At 46.1% G+C, this 18,044-nt stretch overlaps 2 protein-coding genes across 2 annotated transcripts in view; one reads left to right on the top strand and one right to left on the bottom strand.

The window, feature by feature from the left end:
- Nucleotides 1-15,006, top strand: part of LOC148042311 (uncharacterized) — a 47,353-nt gene extending 32,347 nt beyond the window's left edge. Inside the window, 2 exon segments of the mRNA XM_087702988.1 lie at nucleotides 4,547-4,568; nucleotides 11,641-15,006. Coding sequence (XP_087559114.1) covers nucleotides 4,547-4,568; nucleotides 11,641-12,430 — 812 coding nt within the window. The 3' untranslated portion in view covers nucleotides 12,431-15,006.
- LOC148042286 (SLAM family member 6-like) overlaps nucleotides 1-15,309 on the bottom strand; it is a 979,974-nt gene extending 964,665 nt beyond the window's left edge. Inside the window, exon 1 of the mRNA XM_087703035.1 lies at nucleotides 15,207-15,309. Coding sequence (XP_087559161.1) covers nucleotides 15,207-15,261 — 55 coding nt within the window. The 5' untranslated portion in view covers nucleotides 15,262-15,309. The remainder of the gene's footprint in view (nucleotides 1-15,206) is intronic.
- Nucleotides 15,310-18,044: the final 2,735 nt, after the last annotated feature.

Consider the following 18,044-nt stretch of genomic DNA (forward strand, 5'->3'; position numbering starts at 1 on the left):
GTACCAAATCATAACATTACATGAACATGATTTACTCACCACCAGTGAGTAAGCGCAGCTGCAACCCCAAAACAAAGATGAAATAAAATGGAGACTCGCAGAGGCGTCCTCAGCTAAGGAGTCCAGCCAATCAGTGAGCTGGTTGGGATGGAAAGTTTTCCATCCCAGCCAGCTCACTGATTGGCTGGAGTCCAGGCCAATTAAATCAGTGAGCGGCAGGCTGGGCTGACTTAAATTTGTAGGTAGGATAGAACAGAATAATGAGCCAGCCCAGCGAGCTAGCAGCTGATGGGCGGGAGCTGCAAGCGCCAAAAAAAGTGTGCTTCTTAAAAAAGTGTGCGGGACGCGGGAAAATGTATGAAAAAGCGGGTCTGTCCCGCCAAATGCGGGACAGCTTACTCTTTACCAATCTGAACATCTGGTCACCTTAAATTAGTAGAAACCAAGGGGGGGGGAACAGGAAATTATTCAAGGTTTTTTTCAGCAACTATATAGTAGAGAGGAAATTTCTGAGGACCAAATTAAGGAATTTTTAGATAATGCAAATCTACCTAAGATCTCAAATGAAGCGAAAGGGGTGCTAAACCAAAATATATCAATAGATGAATTAGAAAAGGCAGTCAAAAAAAATGGAAAACAACAAAACTCCTGGCATGGATGGTTTGCCAGTTGAAATCTATAAAACTTTTTTGGAAATCTTAGGACAAGAGATGATAGTAATATTGAATGCTGTCTTGACGGATTCTATCACACCGAAATCGTGGGCTGAGGCCTATATAACCCTTTTGCCTAAAGCTGGAGCTGACCGTACCCAAATTAAAAACTATAGGCCCATTTCACTTTTGAATGTGGATTATACAATCTTTGCAGCTATACTGGCAGATAGACTACAGATAGATACATCCTGATCAGAATGGCTTCCTGCTGTCGAGGCATTTGAAAGATAATGTTAGAATTATTTTGGATGCCTTAGAATATTATGAAGCCCAGCTGGACAAACAAGTGGCCTTTATGTTTCTCGATGCACAAAAGGCATTTGATTGGGTAAATTGGACGTTTATGTTGTCACAGTTAGAAAATATGAAGTTTGGAGAAAACTTCTTAAATGCAGTTCAGGCAATTTATGTATGACAAACTGCAACATTACTGGTAAATGGAGAAGAGGCGGGTGTCAGCGTTCCAAATATCATGCAGAATTAAATCAGAGTCCAAGGCAGATCTATCCTTAAGGTTCCAATTTAATAAGACAGACATGTTGGCATCATGCTATGGAATCCCAATACTGAAAATGACATCACAATTCCACCCAGATAAAAGTTCATGATCTTGTCCCGACACCCACAATCCATCACATGGTCCAATCTTCTTCTTCCACGCTGGCATCCACACCCAGCTGCTTCCGGTCAGGTGTGCTAGTGCGGAGACAAAGGATGACCTTGGCTTCTAGTAAAGAATGAAAACAATACATTCCACAATCTCACTCCTGTCTATTTCCCCCTCCCATCAACTCTACTAAAGAAACAGCATAATGAAATAAGAGAAAGTGTGACAGGCCAAAATTCTAAAAGGAATATAATTGCAGGCCTGACAGTGGTGATATTGAGATTGGTAAAGGCACAAGACAAGGATGCCCGTTATCCCCCCTGCTGTTTATCCTTACATTGGAACCCCTTCTTGGAATAGTGAGGAGTGATATACAAATTAAAGGGTTACGAACTAAAGCTCAGGAGTTTAAAGTCCAGGCTTTTGTTTTTATTTTGGAGGATCCTATGGCTTCTGGGATACAACTTTTACGTAAAGCCCAAATGTTGCAAAAACGTAAAGAACTGGGAGGCTTCGGAGTACCCAACTGGGAAGCGTATTATAATGCAGCAATGACATATTATGACATGGGTGAAGGATTGGGTGACGTTGAGTAGAAGGCGCCTATTGGCTATAGAGGGACATGACCTCCCCCAGGGATGGCATGCCTCCATCTGGCAAGAAAGAGATACCCCCCCCCAGAGGTACTTCAAGGGACATTATATTCAGAAGATTTTGATGGGGGAGTGGGAAAAGATGAGGAAAAAGTACTATCTTAGGGTTCCGTGTTGGTTGGCACCATTAGAGGCCTTAACGCATCCCAGTGTATTTAATTGGACAAGAAACATAATATATAAAGAGATTATGACAGAAGATGGCAACATGAAAACAAAGATGAAATTAGAGCAACAGGGCAGGAATCTGGAATGGTGGGAATATTTACAGATTAGAAATAGGTTTAAAAGCGATAAGGTAAGGTTTGGGATCTTCCCAAACCTTCAGGAGTTGGATAAGTTTTTGTTTGGCGGAGATAAGAAAATGTTATCGAAGATCTATCAATTTTTGACCTGTCAAGATGCTAAAGAAGAGATGGATAAAAGCCTTCTAATAGCATGGGAGAAAAATTTTGGCTATGAGATTGAAATGGGCAAATGGTGGGATCTATGGAGTAAGACTATTAAACTTACGATATCTACAGCGTTTAAAGAAAATATATACAAGATGGTTTATAGGTGGCACTTTCCCCCAACGAGGTTAGCCAAAATGTTTCCTGGGTTATCCCCACTGTGTTGGAAATGTGGAAGAAAGGATGGCACATTCTACCATATTTGGTGGTCCTGTATTGAGGCCACGAAATACTGGAGAAGGATTCAAAACTGGCTAAGAGAGGTTACCGGGGCAAATATGGAATGGAAACCCGAGACTTTTTTATTAAGCATAAAACCAGGAAACATGAGTAAATCTATATGGCATGTGAGCCTACATATAATTGTGGCCGCAAGAATAACCTATGCACAATTTTGGAAATCTACTTCCATGCCATCGGAAGATGCCATAATTAAAAGATTTATGAGTGTGCAGAAATGGACAGAATGACAGGTTGGCTGAGGGACAAAGGAGAAACGGAACATTATCTGAGCTGGAACCTGTGGTTTATGTGGGCGACAAGGAGAACAGCAGGGACTTAAAACCAGGGAAAGTTAAATAGCAGCTGTTAACAATGGGAACTAAAAGTGAACTATTGTAACAGATCCCTGAATTGTGTAACAAGAAGATGCCGGTTAGAGACTAAACAATGAGGAAGAAAAAAAATGTTGGGCTATGAATGACTGTCACCGGGGGGGGGGGGGTGTTTGTATGTTTAAAGTTGCATTTGTATGTCTTATTAAAAAAATGTATAACCAATAAAGATTATTTAAAAATAATAATATTCTATACACAATAAATTAAAATAAAACCATTAAAATATTCTATGCACAATAAATATTTTTTTAAAAAAAAACATTAATGCAACAAGACCGAGTGGCTGTTGTGTTTCCCTCCCAATAATTTGGCCAGTGTTCCATCGCTCAGGCTGGGGGGTCAAATTCTACACCCCTCAGATAGGGTTCGCAACTTGGGAGTCCTCCTGGACCACAGCTGACTTTTGACCACCACTTGTCGGCTGTGACCAGGGGGACATTTGCCCAGGTTCTCCTGGTACGCCAGTTGCGACCCTACCTGAACCGGGAGGCTCTCACAACAGTCACTCGAGCCCTTGTGATCTCTAGGCTGGAATATTGCAATGTGCTCTACATGGGGCTGCCCTTGAAGAGCATCCAGCGACTTCAGCTAGTCCAGAATGCGGCCGCGCGAGTGATAGTGGGCGCACCTCGGTACGCCCACATAACACCCATCCTCCGTGAGCTGTGCTGGCTACCTGTTGATCTCCGGGTCCGCTTCAAGGTGCTTCTCACCATTCATAAAGCCCTCCATGGTAGTGGATCTGAGTACTTGAGAGACCGCCTTCTGCCGATTACCTCCCTTCGTCCCATCAGATCGCACAGAGTGGGCCTCCTCCAAATTCCATCCGCCAGTCAGTGCCGACTGGCGACTAAGCGGAGGAGAGCCTTCTCAGTAGCAGCTCCAACCCTTTGGAACGACCTCCCCGTAGAGATTCGCACCCTCACCACAGTCCAGGGCTTCCGCACAGCCCTTAAGATCTGGCTATCCCGTCAGGCCTGGGGATAAGATTTTATACACCCCACCCGAATGTTGAATGAATGTTGTGTTTTATTGCTATTTTATTTGTACTCACATATATTTTTTTTTTACGTTTTGTCTTGCACTCCCTTCCCATGAGTTGTAAGCCGGCCTGAGTCCCCTCAGGGAAAAGGGCGGCCTATAAGTGACAATAAATACAAATACAAATGCATAAAGGAAAAAAAGCAGGCAGAATCAGCCGCTCTCCGATGTGATGGATGCAAGGAGCAGGCAGGTGAGCAGGCAGCAGGTAAGGTGGCCTGGCTGGCAGGCTTAGGCAGCCAGGGGAGGCTGGGGACTGGGGGGGTGGGGGTGGCAAGAGAGGCCTCAGCTGGCGATTCTGGGGCCCTTCCTCCACTGCAGGGCTCCGAGGCTCCGGAGGCTCGGTCAGCATAACGGTGGCCATGTTTTTAAGCCGGCAGCCACCTGGAGGCCTTCTTTACTGGTGCAGCCGCTTTTGGGGCGAATAGGGCTTCGGTTTTCAGCCCGACAGCCCCAAAAGCCTCATCTGGGCATCTATTGCAGTTGCGAAGAGCCAAGGAGGGTAAAGTAGGACATAAAGTGAGATTTGGACATTAAGTGTGACAACCTACTGGGTCAGGCTGGACAGCCTCTCGGGACCCCTTATTAAAAAGCCACATATGCAGAGTTGCAGCTTGCAAAAGGACAGGAAGCAGGTGCCTAACCACAACATGTTCCAGCCAACGTCCCTATCTCAAAACCTATGTCAAAAGTCCAAGGTTCAATTAAAGTTCCTTAATGGCACGTCCTCCATAAACAAAAGGAGAAGTAAGACCCCCGTCTCCTTCTAAGGCTTCTCTCCTCAAGGCAACCACTAAGAAGTGAGTTAAGTGTATCCGTGTGGCATTGCTTTTGAGAACGTATAAGAACGCCTGCTTCGATGATGAAGGGTGTTCAGAACTTGCGATGCTAAGCCATGGGCTCCCTTTCTGAACCTGGCTGCCAAATAGACTTTTCCTGTATCCTGAGAAGTCTAACGCCTGTCATTTTCTGCAAGAAGGGCATGGAGAAGAGCGTGAAGATTCTTGGTGCTCGCGGCTTGGTTTAGCCTCACTGGATGTCACAGACTCCTTTGTCCAGTCCTGGCCATATTCTATGTTCCCTACGAGGAAGGACCTTTTCTGCAGAAGTTCCTCCTTGGCAAATGGCCCTGTGGGAAGTGCTGGGGGTTGTGTCTGAGTGACCACAGGAGCATTTGCAGACAGACTCAAGGAAGTTTTTCACAAGTGCAAGGAGCATCTCACCACATCTTCCACCTGCCATTTCGGAACTTCTAAGGATAGAGGCCTCCGTGAATGCTTACCCGTGTCCATTGTAGCCTATTAACACCCACTTGTTTGAGAAGAAGAAGCAGAGATTGGAGAGGAAGGGATTAAAAGGGAGCCAACACAATTTGGAACACACTGGGCTGTTTGTATAATGGGTTTGGAGATGTTGGTGCCACTGTCGGCCTTTCAACTGTTATTCTGCATGGTGAGTTTGCTTACTCTCTTGTAATCCCTTCCTCTCCTCTCCTACCTAGGGGTAGGGAAAGAAAAGCCACAAGTGGGGCACAGGATAATGCATACCGACTGTAATGTTAATCATGTAAGTGAAAAATGCTGTGAAATCATACATGTATGGATTGTAAAGTTATTGTTAGAGCACCAGCATAACTTCAAATAGTTACTGAACAAATTAATTAGTCAGTGAGGTTTTGATGTTTCTCAGAGATCTATATTACTATAAAAGATCCCAGCTTTGTATGTTGGGAATTACTATTAATGAATTAGTTCGACAATCTTCAATGATCTTCCAGGTTGCCTGACCACCTCTGGCACTGAGCTTTTCTGAGTGCCCACGTAACTCTAAATAAATAAATAAAATACTTTTGTAGAATCATATAAGTCTGAAAGTAGAAATCTCCTTTGCCCCTCCTGTGCTCCAAAAGAGGATTGAAGCCTGGGAAACAGGCCCTGGTTACTTAACAGAAGTGTTGATAGACCACCAGCTTATCAAGTAGTTTAGGAACTGAGGGATTGTCAGCACAAGACACAACGAACCAACCAACCGGAAGACATTGCATAAATGTGAAGCATAGAATAGCCCAAAGAACATCCATACAAGAGCAGAGTTGGAAGGGACCTTGGATGTCTTCTAGTTCAACCCCCTGCCTGGGCAGGAAGCCCTATACCGTTTCAGACAAATGGCTATCCAACATCTTCTGAAAGACTTCCAGTGTTGGGGCATTCACAACTTCTGGAGGCAACTTCTGTCCCACTGATTCATTGTTCTGACTGTCAGGATATTTCTCCTCAGTTCTAAGTTGCTTCTCTCCTTGATTAGTTTCCACCCATTGCTTCTTGTTCTACTCCCAGGTGCTTTTAAGAATAGTTTGACTCCCTCTTCTTTGTGGCAACCCCTGAGATATTGGAAGACTGCTATCATGTCTCCCCTAGTCCTTCTCTTCATTAAACTAGACACATCCAGTTCCTGCAACCGTTCTTCATATGTTTTAGTCTTCAGTCCCCATTTTTGTTGCTCTTCTCTGCACTCTTTCCAGAGTCTCCACATCTTTTCTACATCGTGGAGACAAAAACTGGATGCAAATATTCCAAGTGTGGCCTTCCCAAGGCCTTATAAAGTGGTATTAACACTTCATGTGGCCTTGATTCTCTCCCTCTGTTGATGCAGCCTAGAACTGTGTTGGCTTTTTTGGCAGCTGCTGCCCACGGCTGGCTCCTATTTCAATGGTTGCCCGCTAAGACTCCAAGATCCCTCTCAGAGTTACTGCTATTGAGCAAGGTACCACCTGTACTGTACCTGTGCATTTGGTACCACCTATTGATTGAGGATGGGCAGAGTCTTTTTTTTTTTTTGCTACTAAGCCATCTCCATCTTTCATTCCAGCCTCAGTCTCCCCTGTTAGCCCTGTGAAGGAATCCAGCCTATTTATTTTGTTAAGTTTAAGCACTACCCATCTCACAGTTCCAGAAGAAGCACAACCAGGAGGAACAGCCCTGTCTTTATTGCACGGCTGCATTCACAGGACCTCGCAAGGAGCTGGGTTCCCCCATGGAAATGGAGATGGGGTAGGCTGCCCTACGACAGCCATAGGGTAGCCCATCCCCATCGGGGGAGCCCAAATCAAGATTGGACTGGAAACCAGGGGAAGAGGGGGTGAGACTGGGAGAAAGGGGGAGGAAAACCAGGGCAACAGACCCCCCGACAAGCTCTGAGGGGAGAGAACAGGGCAGCCCCCCCTGCAAGACTCCAGCATGGCTTCAAATTTACCCAACCTCAGCTGTGAAAGCCCTTTTCGTGTCAGTGTTCGAAATATCATCCAGAATTAAATCAGAGTCCAAGGAAGAACTTTCCTCAAACTTCCAATTTATGAAGAGACACCCGAATCTGAAAGTTTCCGGGGTTTCCCACCCAGTTGAAAGTTGAAGATCTAGTCCACCCCCCCCACACCCACAAGTCCATCCCATGGTCCAATCTTCTTCCGCCACGCTGGCAGTTCCACCCATCCACTTCCGATCAGGTGCAGAGACAAAGGATGGCCTTGGGCTTCTAGAAAGGAATGTTTTATTTTGACAACAACGTCCTACTCCTTACTATTCCCCCTCCCGATTCCCCACTAATGAAACAGCATAGTAAAATAGGAGAGAGAGTGGCAGGCCAAAGATCCTAAAAGGAATATGACTGCAGGCCTGACACTTAGCCTACCCCACAGGCATGTGGTGGAGAAAAGAGCAGGGAATGCTATGTGGGTTACTTTGGGCTCCTGAATGTTAACTAAACAAACAAATGTGGGTTTTTTGAGGGGGTCCAGACGAGGCAGCAGCAAAAGCAGCTTGTGGGGCAGTTGGGACGCAGGGGAGGAAGGCCTGGGTGGCTGCAGAGAAGTGACACGGGAGAGCTACCCTTCAAACCCTTCCCATTAGCCACATGGGTAGTTGAGTTCATTGGGCAGCCAAGAGAAGCATCCTTGCCCCAAAGGCTCCTTTTGAAGGCCTCCAAGGAAGACCAGGGGGAATCTGAAGTGAAGCGGCAGGAGGGACGGTCATCTGAGATGTCCATCAGGTGGATCCGAAGTGGGCGATGGGCCCAGGAGGTACTGGTGGTCTCCCCCGGGACGATGGCCAGAATCGGACCAGCAGCCCCCCTCCTCCAGCTGCTGGGAAGAAAACTAAGGCGATGTTTGAGCTTTAGTAGACAGGAAGGGCCAGAAGGGAGGTAGGAGGGCAAAAGGAAAAGGGGGAGTTTGGCCGCAGCAATTACTTATTTATTTCAAAACGTTGCCCCCCTTCCTTCTCTCATGAAGGAGATGCAGACCTTCGTAGCCCCTATCTTGAGTTCGGCAAATCTGGCTGAGATGAGGGAGGCTTTGTGTGGTGGAGGTACTTGGGGTCGGTCTAAATCTATGGATCCTGAGAAACGGAGAGGATCTTCTGAGCTCTTAGCTGAGCCACCTGGGGATTAGACCCCCTGTCCTACTTGGGTGGCCAGAGGGATCAGCGAGGGTCTAGGGAGCTGGAGGCAGGGGAGGATAAATCCATCCTTCATTGAAGAGATGCTGTCCAACCTTCTCCTTTGGAGATGGTGGCTGAGCCATAGTCAGACAGAGACCTGGGAAAAAAGAGAATCGGGTATTGCTTGATTATATTTCCTAAAATCTTCCCAGTTCCAGTTCAGAGGTGGCTTCCTCCCAGTTTGGCTGAACAAGCAGTGGCGGTGGCAGGAGGCTCCGCCCACCCACCTGGACACTTCTGTGCACGCACTGAAGCACTGCGCAGCGCAAGCACAAGCAAATCGGTAGTAAACCGGTTAGCAACCCACCACTGGTCCGGTTGATCTGTAATTTCCTGTAACTTGGTCTGAAAGTCCCCATACCAAATGAATAGGTATAAAGCAGAGGTTCCCAAACTTGGCAACTTTAAGACTTGTGGACTTCAACTCCCAGCTCTGCTGGCTGGAGAATTCTGGGAGTTGAAGTCCACAAGTCTTAAAGTTGCCAAGTTTGGGAGCCACTGGGTTAAAGGAGCTGGTCCCTGGCTCAACAGCAGTGACTGTGAGAGGGATCCCAGTCTCAGCCAGCAGTGTGCGGCCTCTTCCAAAAACGGCAATCCAGTTCTAGGCTGCGTCAACAAAGGGAGAGTTTCAAGATCATGGAATTTGTTTCATATTGCACTTTATACATTTGCACTTTATTTGTTCATTGCATGTTAAAGAAGAATTATTATTCAAGTACATAGAAATAAATACTGCAACGGAGCTTGCCATCAAGGTCATAACTAGGGACGGTCATAAAGAGGGTCGGTCACCTGATCAACCAGAACGTTATTGGGATATTTTAAAGGGCTTTGCTGATGGGTCCCCAGCCAAGGGGGCAGTTTTAGACAGACCCACCTGGGGCCACGTTTCCCACCTTAGGAAGTGTATTTCTGATTTATGAAGCCCCAATGTGGAAGCGGTTCGCCTTTGCTTCTTCCAGGCAGAGGGGAGATCTCTTTGTGGTCTCCTGTCCCTTCCACAGCCAATTGGGCCCATTTCAATTAGAGGCCAGGTGGCAGCTGCCATTCACGGGACACGTTTGGCATGGGGTGACCTTTCCCAGGATCTCCAACCGGCCTTTCTGGAAAACAGGCCACTGCAGCCCCTGAGCATGTACAGAGTTTATTTGCGCCCCCTGTTCCATCCCCGCCTTCTCCGGCCCCTGTTTGGTCGTAGCCAGATTTTGTCCGGAGCTGGGGGCCCTTTTTGGTCTCCTCGGCTGGGACGTCCAGCGGCTCTTGTGCCATGGGGGGCCTCAGGGTCTCCTCCGCTGCAGGGTTGGGGGTCCCTGTGGCCAGAGGGCCTCCTCAACCGCAGGGGATCCGGTCTAGGGGATCCAGTCCAGAGGAGCCACCGAAGCAGAGCAACTGCAGGAGCCTCTCCAGCTCCTTCTCCAGGGGGCCAAGAGCTCCCCCCGCGGCTGGTCTCCCCCCTGCTCAGCCCCAAAGGGAGGAGGAGGAGGGGTCCGTTCCCCCCCCTGCAGGAAAGGGTGGGGGGATCCCCTCCTGGGATCCGCTTCTTTCCATCTGGTTCCCGATCCCACCTTGGGATCCCTGGCTTTCCAGTGGATCCCCCGTCCCTCCTTGGCTCCCTCGTCTCCCAATGGCCTCCCGGGATCCCCTCGGGCTGAGCTCCGTCCCTTCCCGGGATCCCTTCGGCTGCTCGGCTCCTGGCCCGGCGGTTCTCCTCCTGGGGGTGGCAGGGCCTTTTCCCAGGGGTCGCCCGAGACCCCCGGGGGGAGCCTGGCAGGAGAAGCCGGGGAAGGGAGGACGCGGGCCTTCCCTTCGGAGCCTCCCCTTCAGCTCCCAGGCCGAAGCTCCGCCGCCCCCGCCAGGAGCCACCCGGGCCCGAAGGAGCCGCCCGAAGGGAAGGGGCGGTGGGAGGGGAGGGGCCACCGCGGCTCCTCCCACCGAAGCCCCGCCCTCCCTCCGCCTCTTCGTGGGGCTGGCTGGGGGCGGGGGGGCGGGGCGGAAGGAGGGGCCGGAGTGGGGACAGACGCGCAAGCGCAGAGGACGCTGGAAAAGCAGCTCCCTCCCAGCGACGGCGCTCGGTGGGCGGAGTTACGGAGGCCGAGAGGGACCGTTGCTGAGGCGGAGATCCAGGCGCGGAGAATGAAATAAAGGAAAGGAACGTGGCGGCGAAGGGAAGGCTGGAGCCCAATTTGGCGCTTGCGGGTCACCGCCGCAGGAGGAACCGTGTCGAACGGCATCAGGAAGGCTGAGAACCGAACTGTTATAGCGGGTCCCTTTCTCCTTCGGGGGAACGACAAGGAGGCGGTGCCTGGAGAGGAGGAGGCGGGGCTTCGCAGGAAGGAGGGGCTGGGAAACGGAGCGCCTTCCCTTTCGGAACCAGAGAGCTGACGGAAGGAGCGGTTCCCTTCGGAGGCGGACACACCGGAAGTAAGTAGAGTCGGCTGGGACGGAGTGGCAGCCTCCGAGGGTCTCCTTCGGGTCCTCGGGAGGGGAGGCCTCGGCCTGGGCCTCTCCTGCGGTGAGGGGGACGCCGCCGTGACCCGCCTCTCTTTCTCCCCTGCAGGAGGACGGAAGAGCCCGGCGGGGGAGGGAAGGAAGGAAGCGCCGCCCGAGAGGAGGAGGAGGAGAGCGGGCCCCGCGGAGCAGCCCCGGGAGACGGCGGGGAAAGGCCGGGGGGCTCCAGAGCTGCAGGAGGGATGAGCCCAGGGGGAGCCCGGGAAAGGCGGCTGCCTGGAGGGCGATGCGGGGAGGAGGAAACGGGGGCAGACGCCGAGACGGGCCTGGAGGGCGGAGGGTCCTTCGGAAGACCCCGGAATCCTCAAAGGATCCAGGAGGAAGAAGAGAGATATCAGTGCCCGGAATGTGAAAAATTCTTCAAGAGAAATCAGTATCTTCGAAAGCATCTAAAGATCCACACAGGAGAAAAACCTCATAAATGTCTGGAGTGTGGAAAGAGTTTCAGTCATAGGTGCAGCCTTTATGCACATCAAAGGATCCACACAGGAGAAGAACCTCATAAATGTCTGGAGTGTGGAAAGAGCTTCAGTCGGAGGAGCAACCTTTATAGACATCAAAGGATCCACACAGGAGAAAAACCTCATAAATGTCTGGAGTGTGGAAAGAGCTTCAGTCGGAGGAGCAACCTTTATACACATCAAAGGATCCACACAGGAGAAAAACCTCATAAATGCCTGGAGTGTGGAAAGAGCTTCAGTCACAGGAGCAAACTTTATAGACATCAAAGGATCCACACAGGAGAAAAACCTCATAAATGTCTGGAGTGTGGAAAGAGCTTCAGTCGGAGGGGCAAGCTTTATACACATCGAAGGATCCACACAGGAGAAGAACCTCATAAATGTCTGGAGTGTGGAAAGATCTTCAGTCAGAGGGGCAAACTTTATACACATCAAATGATCCACACAGGAGAAAAACCTCATAAATGCCTTGAGTGTGGAAAGAGCTTCAGCCTGAGGGATAAACTTTATAGACATCAGAGGATCCATACAGGAGAAAAACCTCATAAATGCCTGGAGTGTGGAAAGAGCTTCAGTCAGAGGGGCAACCTTTATAAACATCAAAGGATCCACACAGGAGAAAAACCTCATAAATGCCTGGAGTGTGGAAAGAGCTTCAGTCAGAGTAGCAACCTTTATACACATCAAATGATCCACACAGGAGAAAAACCTCATAAATGTCTGGAGTGTGGAAAGAGCTTCAGTTGGAGGGGCAACCTTTATACACATCAAAGGATCCACACAGGAGAAAAACCTCTGCCTGGTCCCCGCATTCAGGCAGGGGGAGGCCGAGGGTCCCTCCTGGGACTGCAGCCGTTCCCTCCCTCCGGGGTCCTCCCCTAGGCAAGGTGGGTTGGGAGGTCTGGGGGTGCAGCCAGGCGAGCGAAAGCTGAAGGGGCCACAGAGTTTTCTGCTCTTTTAATGTTCTCCTCGTTTTGCACTGAAGACCTGAGCTAATCTGATGCTGGAGCCCAGTGAGGCTTAGACCGATGGAGGAAGTTCCCTTCTCAGCTGACACAATGAGAACAAGCCAGCTGCAAGGGACCTTAGAGGTCTTCTAGCCCAACCCTCTGCTCAAGCAGCAGATCTCATCCCAAAGGTGCTTTTTCAGGAGGCAACTGGATTTTCTTTGCTTTCACTTCTCACCCAAGAAATGTCCTCCGTTAATAGGACAGAGCAGAAGGGAATTCTTTATTGGCCAAGTGTGATTGGACACGCAAGGAATTTGTCTTTGGTGCATCACCTCTCACAGTGTACCTGAAGTAAAATAAAAGGCATCCATCAACATACAACACTTGGTGATAGTCGTAAGTTACTAATAAGCAATCAAATCATACTAAGAAAGAAACAGAACCATCTAAATTGTAAAGATAAAAGCAACATAGTCATAAGTGGGGAGAGACAGTTACCGAGAAGAGTAAGAAGAAGATAGTAATGCAGTCTTAGGAGGAGGTGTGGGAATTCGTTGTTGAGCAGAGTGATGGCAGGTGGGGGAAAGCTGTTCTTGTGTGTAGTTGTCTTGGTGTGCAGTGCCCTATGCACCCCAGAGACAGTAAGCACAGTAGTCAGCCAGCCCCTCCCCACTTTAGCTGCCTTACCAGCCCCTCCCTCTCCACATCCACCTGCTTCTCCTTTCCAAAAACTGCAGCAGTGGGGGGAAATCCCCTCCAATACTGCCCCCTTCCTGGTTGCAGTTTTCAACCTTTTTGAGTCCTTGGAAACCGTGTCTCTGTGTGTGTGTGTGTGTGTGTTTTTTTTTCCTCCTACACCCTCTCCCTCTTTGGAGGGGACTCCTGTTGCGGCTGCTGCCTGTGCCACTGTGCCCTGCGACATAGCCCTCCACCCCTGGGTTGGCTCTCCGTTGAGCCATTGGGAGCTTTGGATTTTCATACAGTGTTTTGCCCATCTTCTTCCCCGTTTTATTGTCCTCTCTTGTAAGAAACCCAGAGTCATTGGCAGTTGGGCTCCCCTTTGCTTCTCTCAAACTCTCCCCAATTCAGGCAATCAAGTTCTTTTCGGCTCCACACCAAACTTAGTGCCTGAGTTTGGAGAGTAAGATATGAAAATCCTGCGTGGCTTCATGATGCTGAATCCCCAAGGACATGACCCTCTTTTGCCCATCTTCCAAATGTTGAGGGCTCCAGCAGCTGAAGACCCAGAAAGAATCCAACTTGGAGAATATCAACATTGCATGATTTCCTGTTTCTTTTTTTCCCCAACAATGAGATATTGATTTCTATGAGGAAATTCACTAGCAGGAGATTCTCCTCCTTAGCTCCTCTTTAACTGGAGACGGTCTCCTTTTGGGCATGAATTCCAAATTCAGATATCCAGGAAGAAAATGTATCCACGCAGTTGCTGTTTAAAGACACACTTGTCTTCTCCCCAATTGGGGTCTGAGCCTGGTGTGGAAGCCAATGATGGACCCAGACAGGAGGGGCAGGTTTTGTGATTGCTTTTTATTGGAGGACTCCAAGGAAAAAGGTTCCTGGTCAAAAGGCCAAGAACAAAGGATTAAGAAAGCTTTATACATTTTCACTAAAGGAGAAGGCGGGACAAGGTGAAATAATAAGAAATGTCCTCTAAAAAACACTTTAGCAATAATTCTACCATTTGTTCTATTGGTCTCTAGCTGTGCCATTCCTAAGCCTTGGCTAACGAAGGCCCCAGGAGTTCTCTAACAGACGGTTTATTTGCTGCCGGCCATCTCGATTCTTCACTTTTAGCTGAGCTCTGCAAGTTGTCTAATTCTTGTTACTGTTATCCACTTTCTAGCTACCCATAATTGCTGCAAGCTTTACACATGCATATTTCCTGTTGATAAGCATTCTTTGTTCTTGTGATTATTTCAATTGCTTTTCAGCATTTAGATATTTTTGTGCCTCACTTTTGCCTTTGTGGTATTTGGCAGTTTGAGATATTTTATTTCCTTCCGCTACTGTTCAATAAACTGTTTCTGCATTTTCACTTTACACAAAAATTGTATTAAAAAACCCCTCACTGGCCCTAACCAAGATACTGCTGTTAAAAATTGTCTACCTTTACAAATGCATTTGATGATTAAAATATTAGCTAGGCCTATTTTAAATCAATGTATTTCTTGGTGATTATAAAATTATTTCTGTATTCTCCAAACTTTGGGGTTTTTGCTTTAAAAAAAAATCTGTTTCCTGTTTTTAACTTTTTCAGTTCCTCTCGTTTTTTTCAATGTTTTGTGGTTATTTGAGTAAATGAAATGAAATGGGACTTTGAATTCTTTATTTACTGCTCTGGACCTGCATTATGTTTGGGTATGAAATTGAATTTTTACTCCTCTTAATTTAGACTATACTGTTAAGTAGCATATTCCCACAAAACATAAATAATGGCGTTATCTATATGTTTCTTATATTTTGTAAAGAAAAAATGCAGAAAATGTTTTCTATTTCTTGTGCTAGAATTTATTTCAAACTTATCTCCCTTTTTCTTGAGGTTCTCCAACTCAGCTTTTTTGGGTGGAGATAAAGTTCCACCGCAGTTTTAAATCTTTAAATCTGAAAATTATGATGAACCCAAAAAGACAAAACATTCATTTCAGTCCTGGTTTGAATCTGCTAGAAACACAGTAAAAACAACTTACCAGCTCTTAAGAAAAGCACTGAGAAGCACAGTCGGAGAACAATCTTGTGAGACATTTCAAAGAAACTTTGTCCAACTTTTTCAAAATGTATCTCGTTGTCCGCAGTTATCACTGTAAACAGGCTTCCCCTTTTGTGGGAGGGGAATGGAAACTTCAAAGTCAAGAAATCAGTTTACCACATTTTATTTAGTGATATATTCAATGTATGTAGCTGCCATTAAAATTAGAACATAAACAACCCCCCAATAAGCCCCCAAAATAAAATAACAATAAAATCATTGAAACTATTTTGTTAAAACATATACAATAGAAAAATGGGAGGAAAAAGATAGCAAAATTCAGAATGGGGCATGTTCCCACCAGGCAGCGCTTGTAGGTCTTGTATAAGGTGACCAGATTTTCAGATTGGTAAAGAGGGGACACCATGGACAAGAGGGGGGTGGGTGGGCTTGACTAAAAATTGTATATGGAGCAACAGAAATTTTCATACAACGCAAAAATAGTATTGTAATATGCATCCTCTTTTTCTTACTCATTGTGTTAATAATCTAAAACAAAATTAAAATTATACGATTTTATAATCGTATAATTAATGCTATTAATACGATATAAAATTGAACAAGGGTGAAACACTAAATCTGGCAAAGCTGCCTTGCACCAACCTGGCCTGCCCATAGAATAGCAGCCACTTTGAGACACATAAACCTGGTCTGAACATATTGCATTTCTTGTAGTAAATATATTTTATAAATAATTAAAAAATAATATTCCCCCCAAAATAATTTAAAAAGATATTCTATAAATAAAAGAAATCCTTAAAAACCATTGTTAAGTATTACACCAGCAATAATTTACACTGTAACCATTTCAAACTATTCCACAAAGAATAAGTTGAAGTAAAACCATTTTAAAAAATTCTATACTCAATACTTTGAAATGTATTGTGCATAGAATTTTTAAAAATTCTATTCTCTCAAAAATAAATTGAAATAAACCATTTTTAAAAATTCTATGCACAATATTTTGACACACTTCCCTCCTTGCTAGGTTTTTTTTAAATGGTCCCCATTACTCTTCATTGCAAGGCAAGAAGAACATTACTATCTAACTATGATTTGGAGACTCAATCTCTGCTTTTATCTAGTTATTTTACTGTTAACATTAAGTAGCTTTTAGGATTCTTTCCATCAACTTTTCTCTCCATCTAAAGCAGTGTTTCTCAACCTTGGTCCACCTGAAGATGCGTGGACTTCAACTCCCAGAATCCGCCAAGCCAGCTGGCTGGGGAATTCTGGGAGTTGAAGTCCACGCATCTTCAGGTGGACCAAGGTTGAGAAGCACTGACCTAAAGGAATCAGATTCTATCCCTGGCTGCTCATCCAAGGAGACGTGATGTTAATCCACAGGTGTAGGAACCAAAAATGTTTTGCTCCCCAAGAACCCCCCTCCCACAGTTGAAGCAGTGAGAATGACCATGCCAAGGTGGTGCAGTGGTTAAATGCAGCACTGCAGGCTACTGCTAGATCAGCAGGTCAGCGGTTCAAATCTCACCGGCTCAGGGTTGACTCAGCCTTCCATCCTTCCGAGGTGGGTAAAATGAGGACCCAGATTGTTGGGGGCAATATGCTGACTCTCTGTAAACCGCTTAGAGAGGCCTGAAAGGCCTATGAAGCGGTATATAAGTCTACTGCTATTGCTATTGTCTCCAGAGAAAGGGTGGTTAATGTACAGGTAGTCCTTGACCACAGCTGAGCCCAAAATTTTTGTTCCTGAGACATTTGTTAGGTGAATTTTGCCCCATTATACCACCTTTCTTGCCACAGTTCTTAAGTGAATAACTGCAGCCGAAAAGTTAGTAGCATAAGTGAATCTGGTTTCCCCATTTGACTTTGTCAAAAGGTCACAAAAGGTGATTACATGACCCCAGGACACTGAAACCATCATAAATACAAATCTGTTGCCAAACATCAAAATTTTGATCGTGTGACCATGAGGATGCTGCAACAGTCGCTAAGTGTGAAAATGGTTGCTAAGTGTGAAAAATGGTCATCAGTCACTTTTTTCAATGCCATTGTAACTTTGGTCACTAAATGAACTGTTTGAAAGCTAAGGCTAGCTTGCATTATAATGCCTTATGCTAGCTTACATTTTCAAGAGAGAGAAAGTAAACTCCTTATTAGAATTGAAATAGAAATGAATAGAGTAGAGTAGAATAGAGTAGAATAGTTTATTAGCCAAGTGTGATTGGACACACAAGGAATTTGTCTTTGGTGAATATGCTCTCAGTGTACATAAAGAAAAATAAAATAGAATACATTCATCAAGAATCATAAGCTACAACACTTAGTGATAGTCATAGGTTACTAATAAGCAATCAAATTATACTAGGAAACACATTATTGGATTTTTAAATTATTGGATTTTCTTTCAAAGAAACTCAGTATGTGCTTCCTGATTATTAAAAGTGCAAATTCAGTGTCAATGACTCCTGACTATTTTAAAAAAGATTTTATCCAAAATAAATTGAAATAAACCTTTTTAAAAAATTCTATGCACAATACTTTGAAATGTATTGTGCATAAAAATTTTAAAAATGGTTTATTTCAATTTATTTCGGATAGAATCTTTTCTAAAATAGTCTAAGACAATTTAAAAAAAGAATCCACACGGAATAAAACTATTTTAAAAAATCCTATGCACAATAAATAAAATATTATTTTAAAATACATTGAAAAAATAAAAGAAAAAAACCCGGCTCCCTTACCAGCAGGCAGAATCAGCCGAACTCTGATGCGATGGATGGAAGGAACAGGGAGAGGCAGGCAGAGAGGCAGCAGG

The sequence above is a fragment of the Thamnophis sirtalis genome, unplaced genomic scaffold, assembly GCF_051295495.1.
Source record: "Thamnophis sirtalis isolate CommonGarterSnake01/CBP01778 unplaced genomic scaffold, rThaSir2_p1.2 scaffold_18, whole genome shotgun sequence".
In the NCBI taxonomy this organism is placed as follows: domain Eukaryota; kingdom Metazoa; phylum Chordata; class Lepidosauria; order Squamata; family Natricidae; genus Thamnophis; species Thamnophis sirtalis.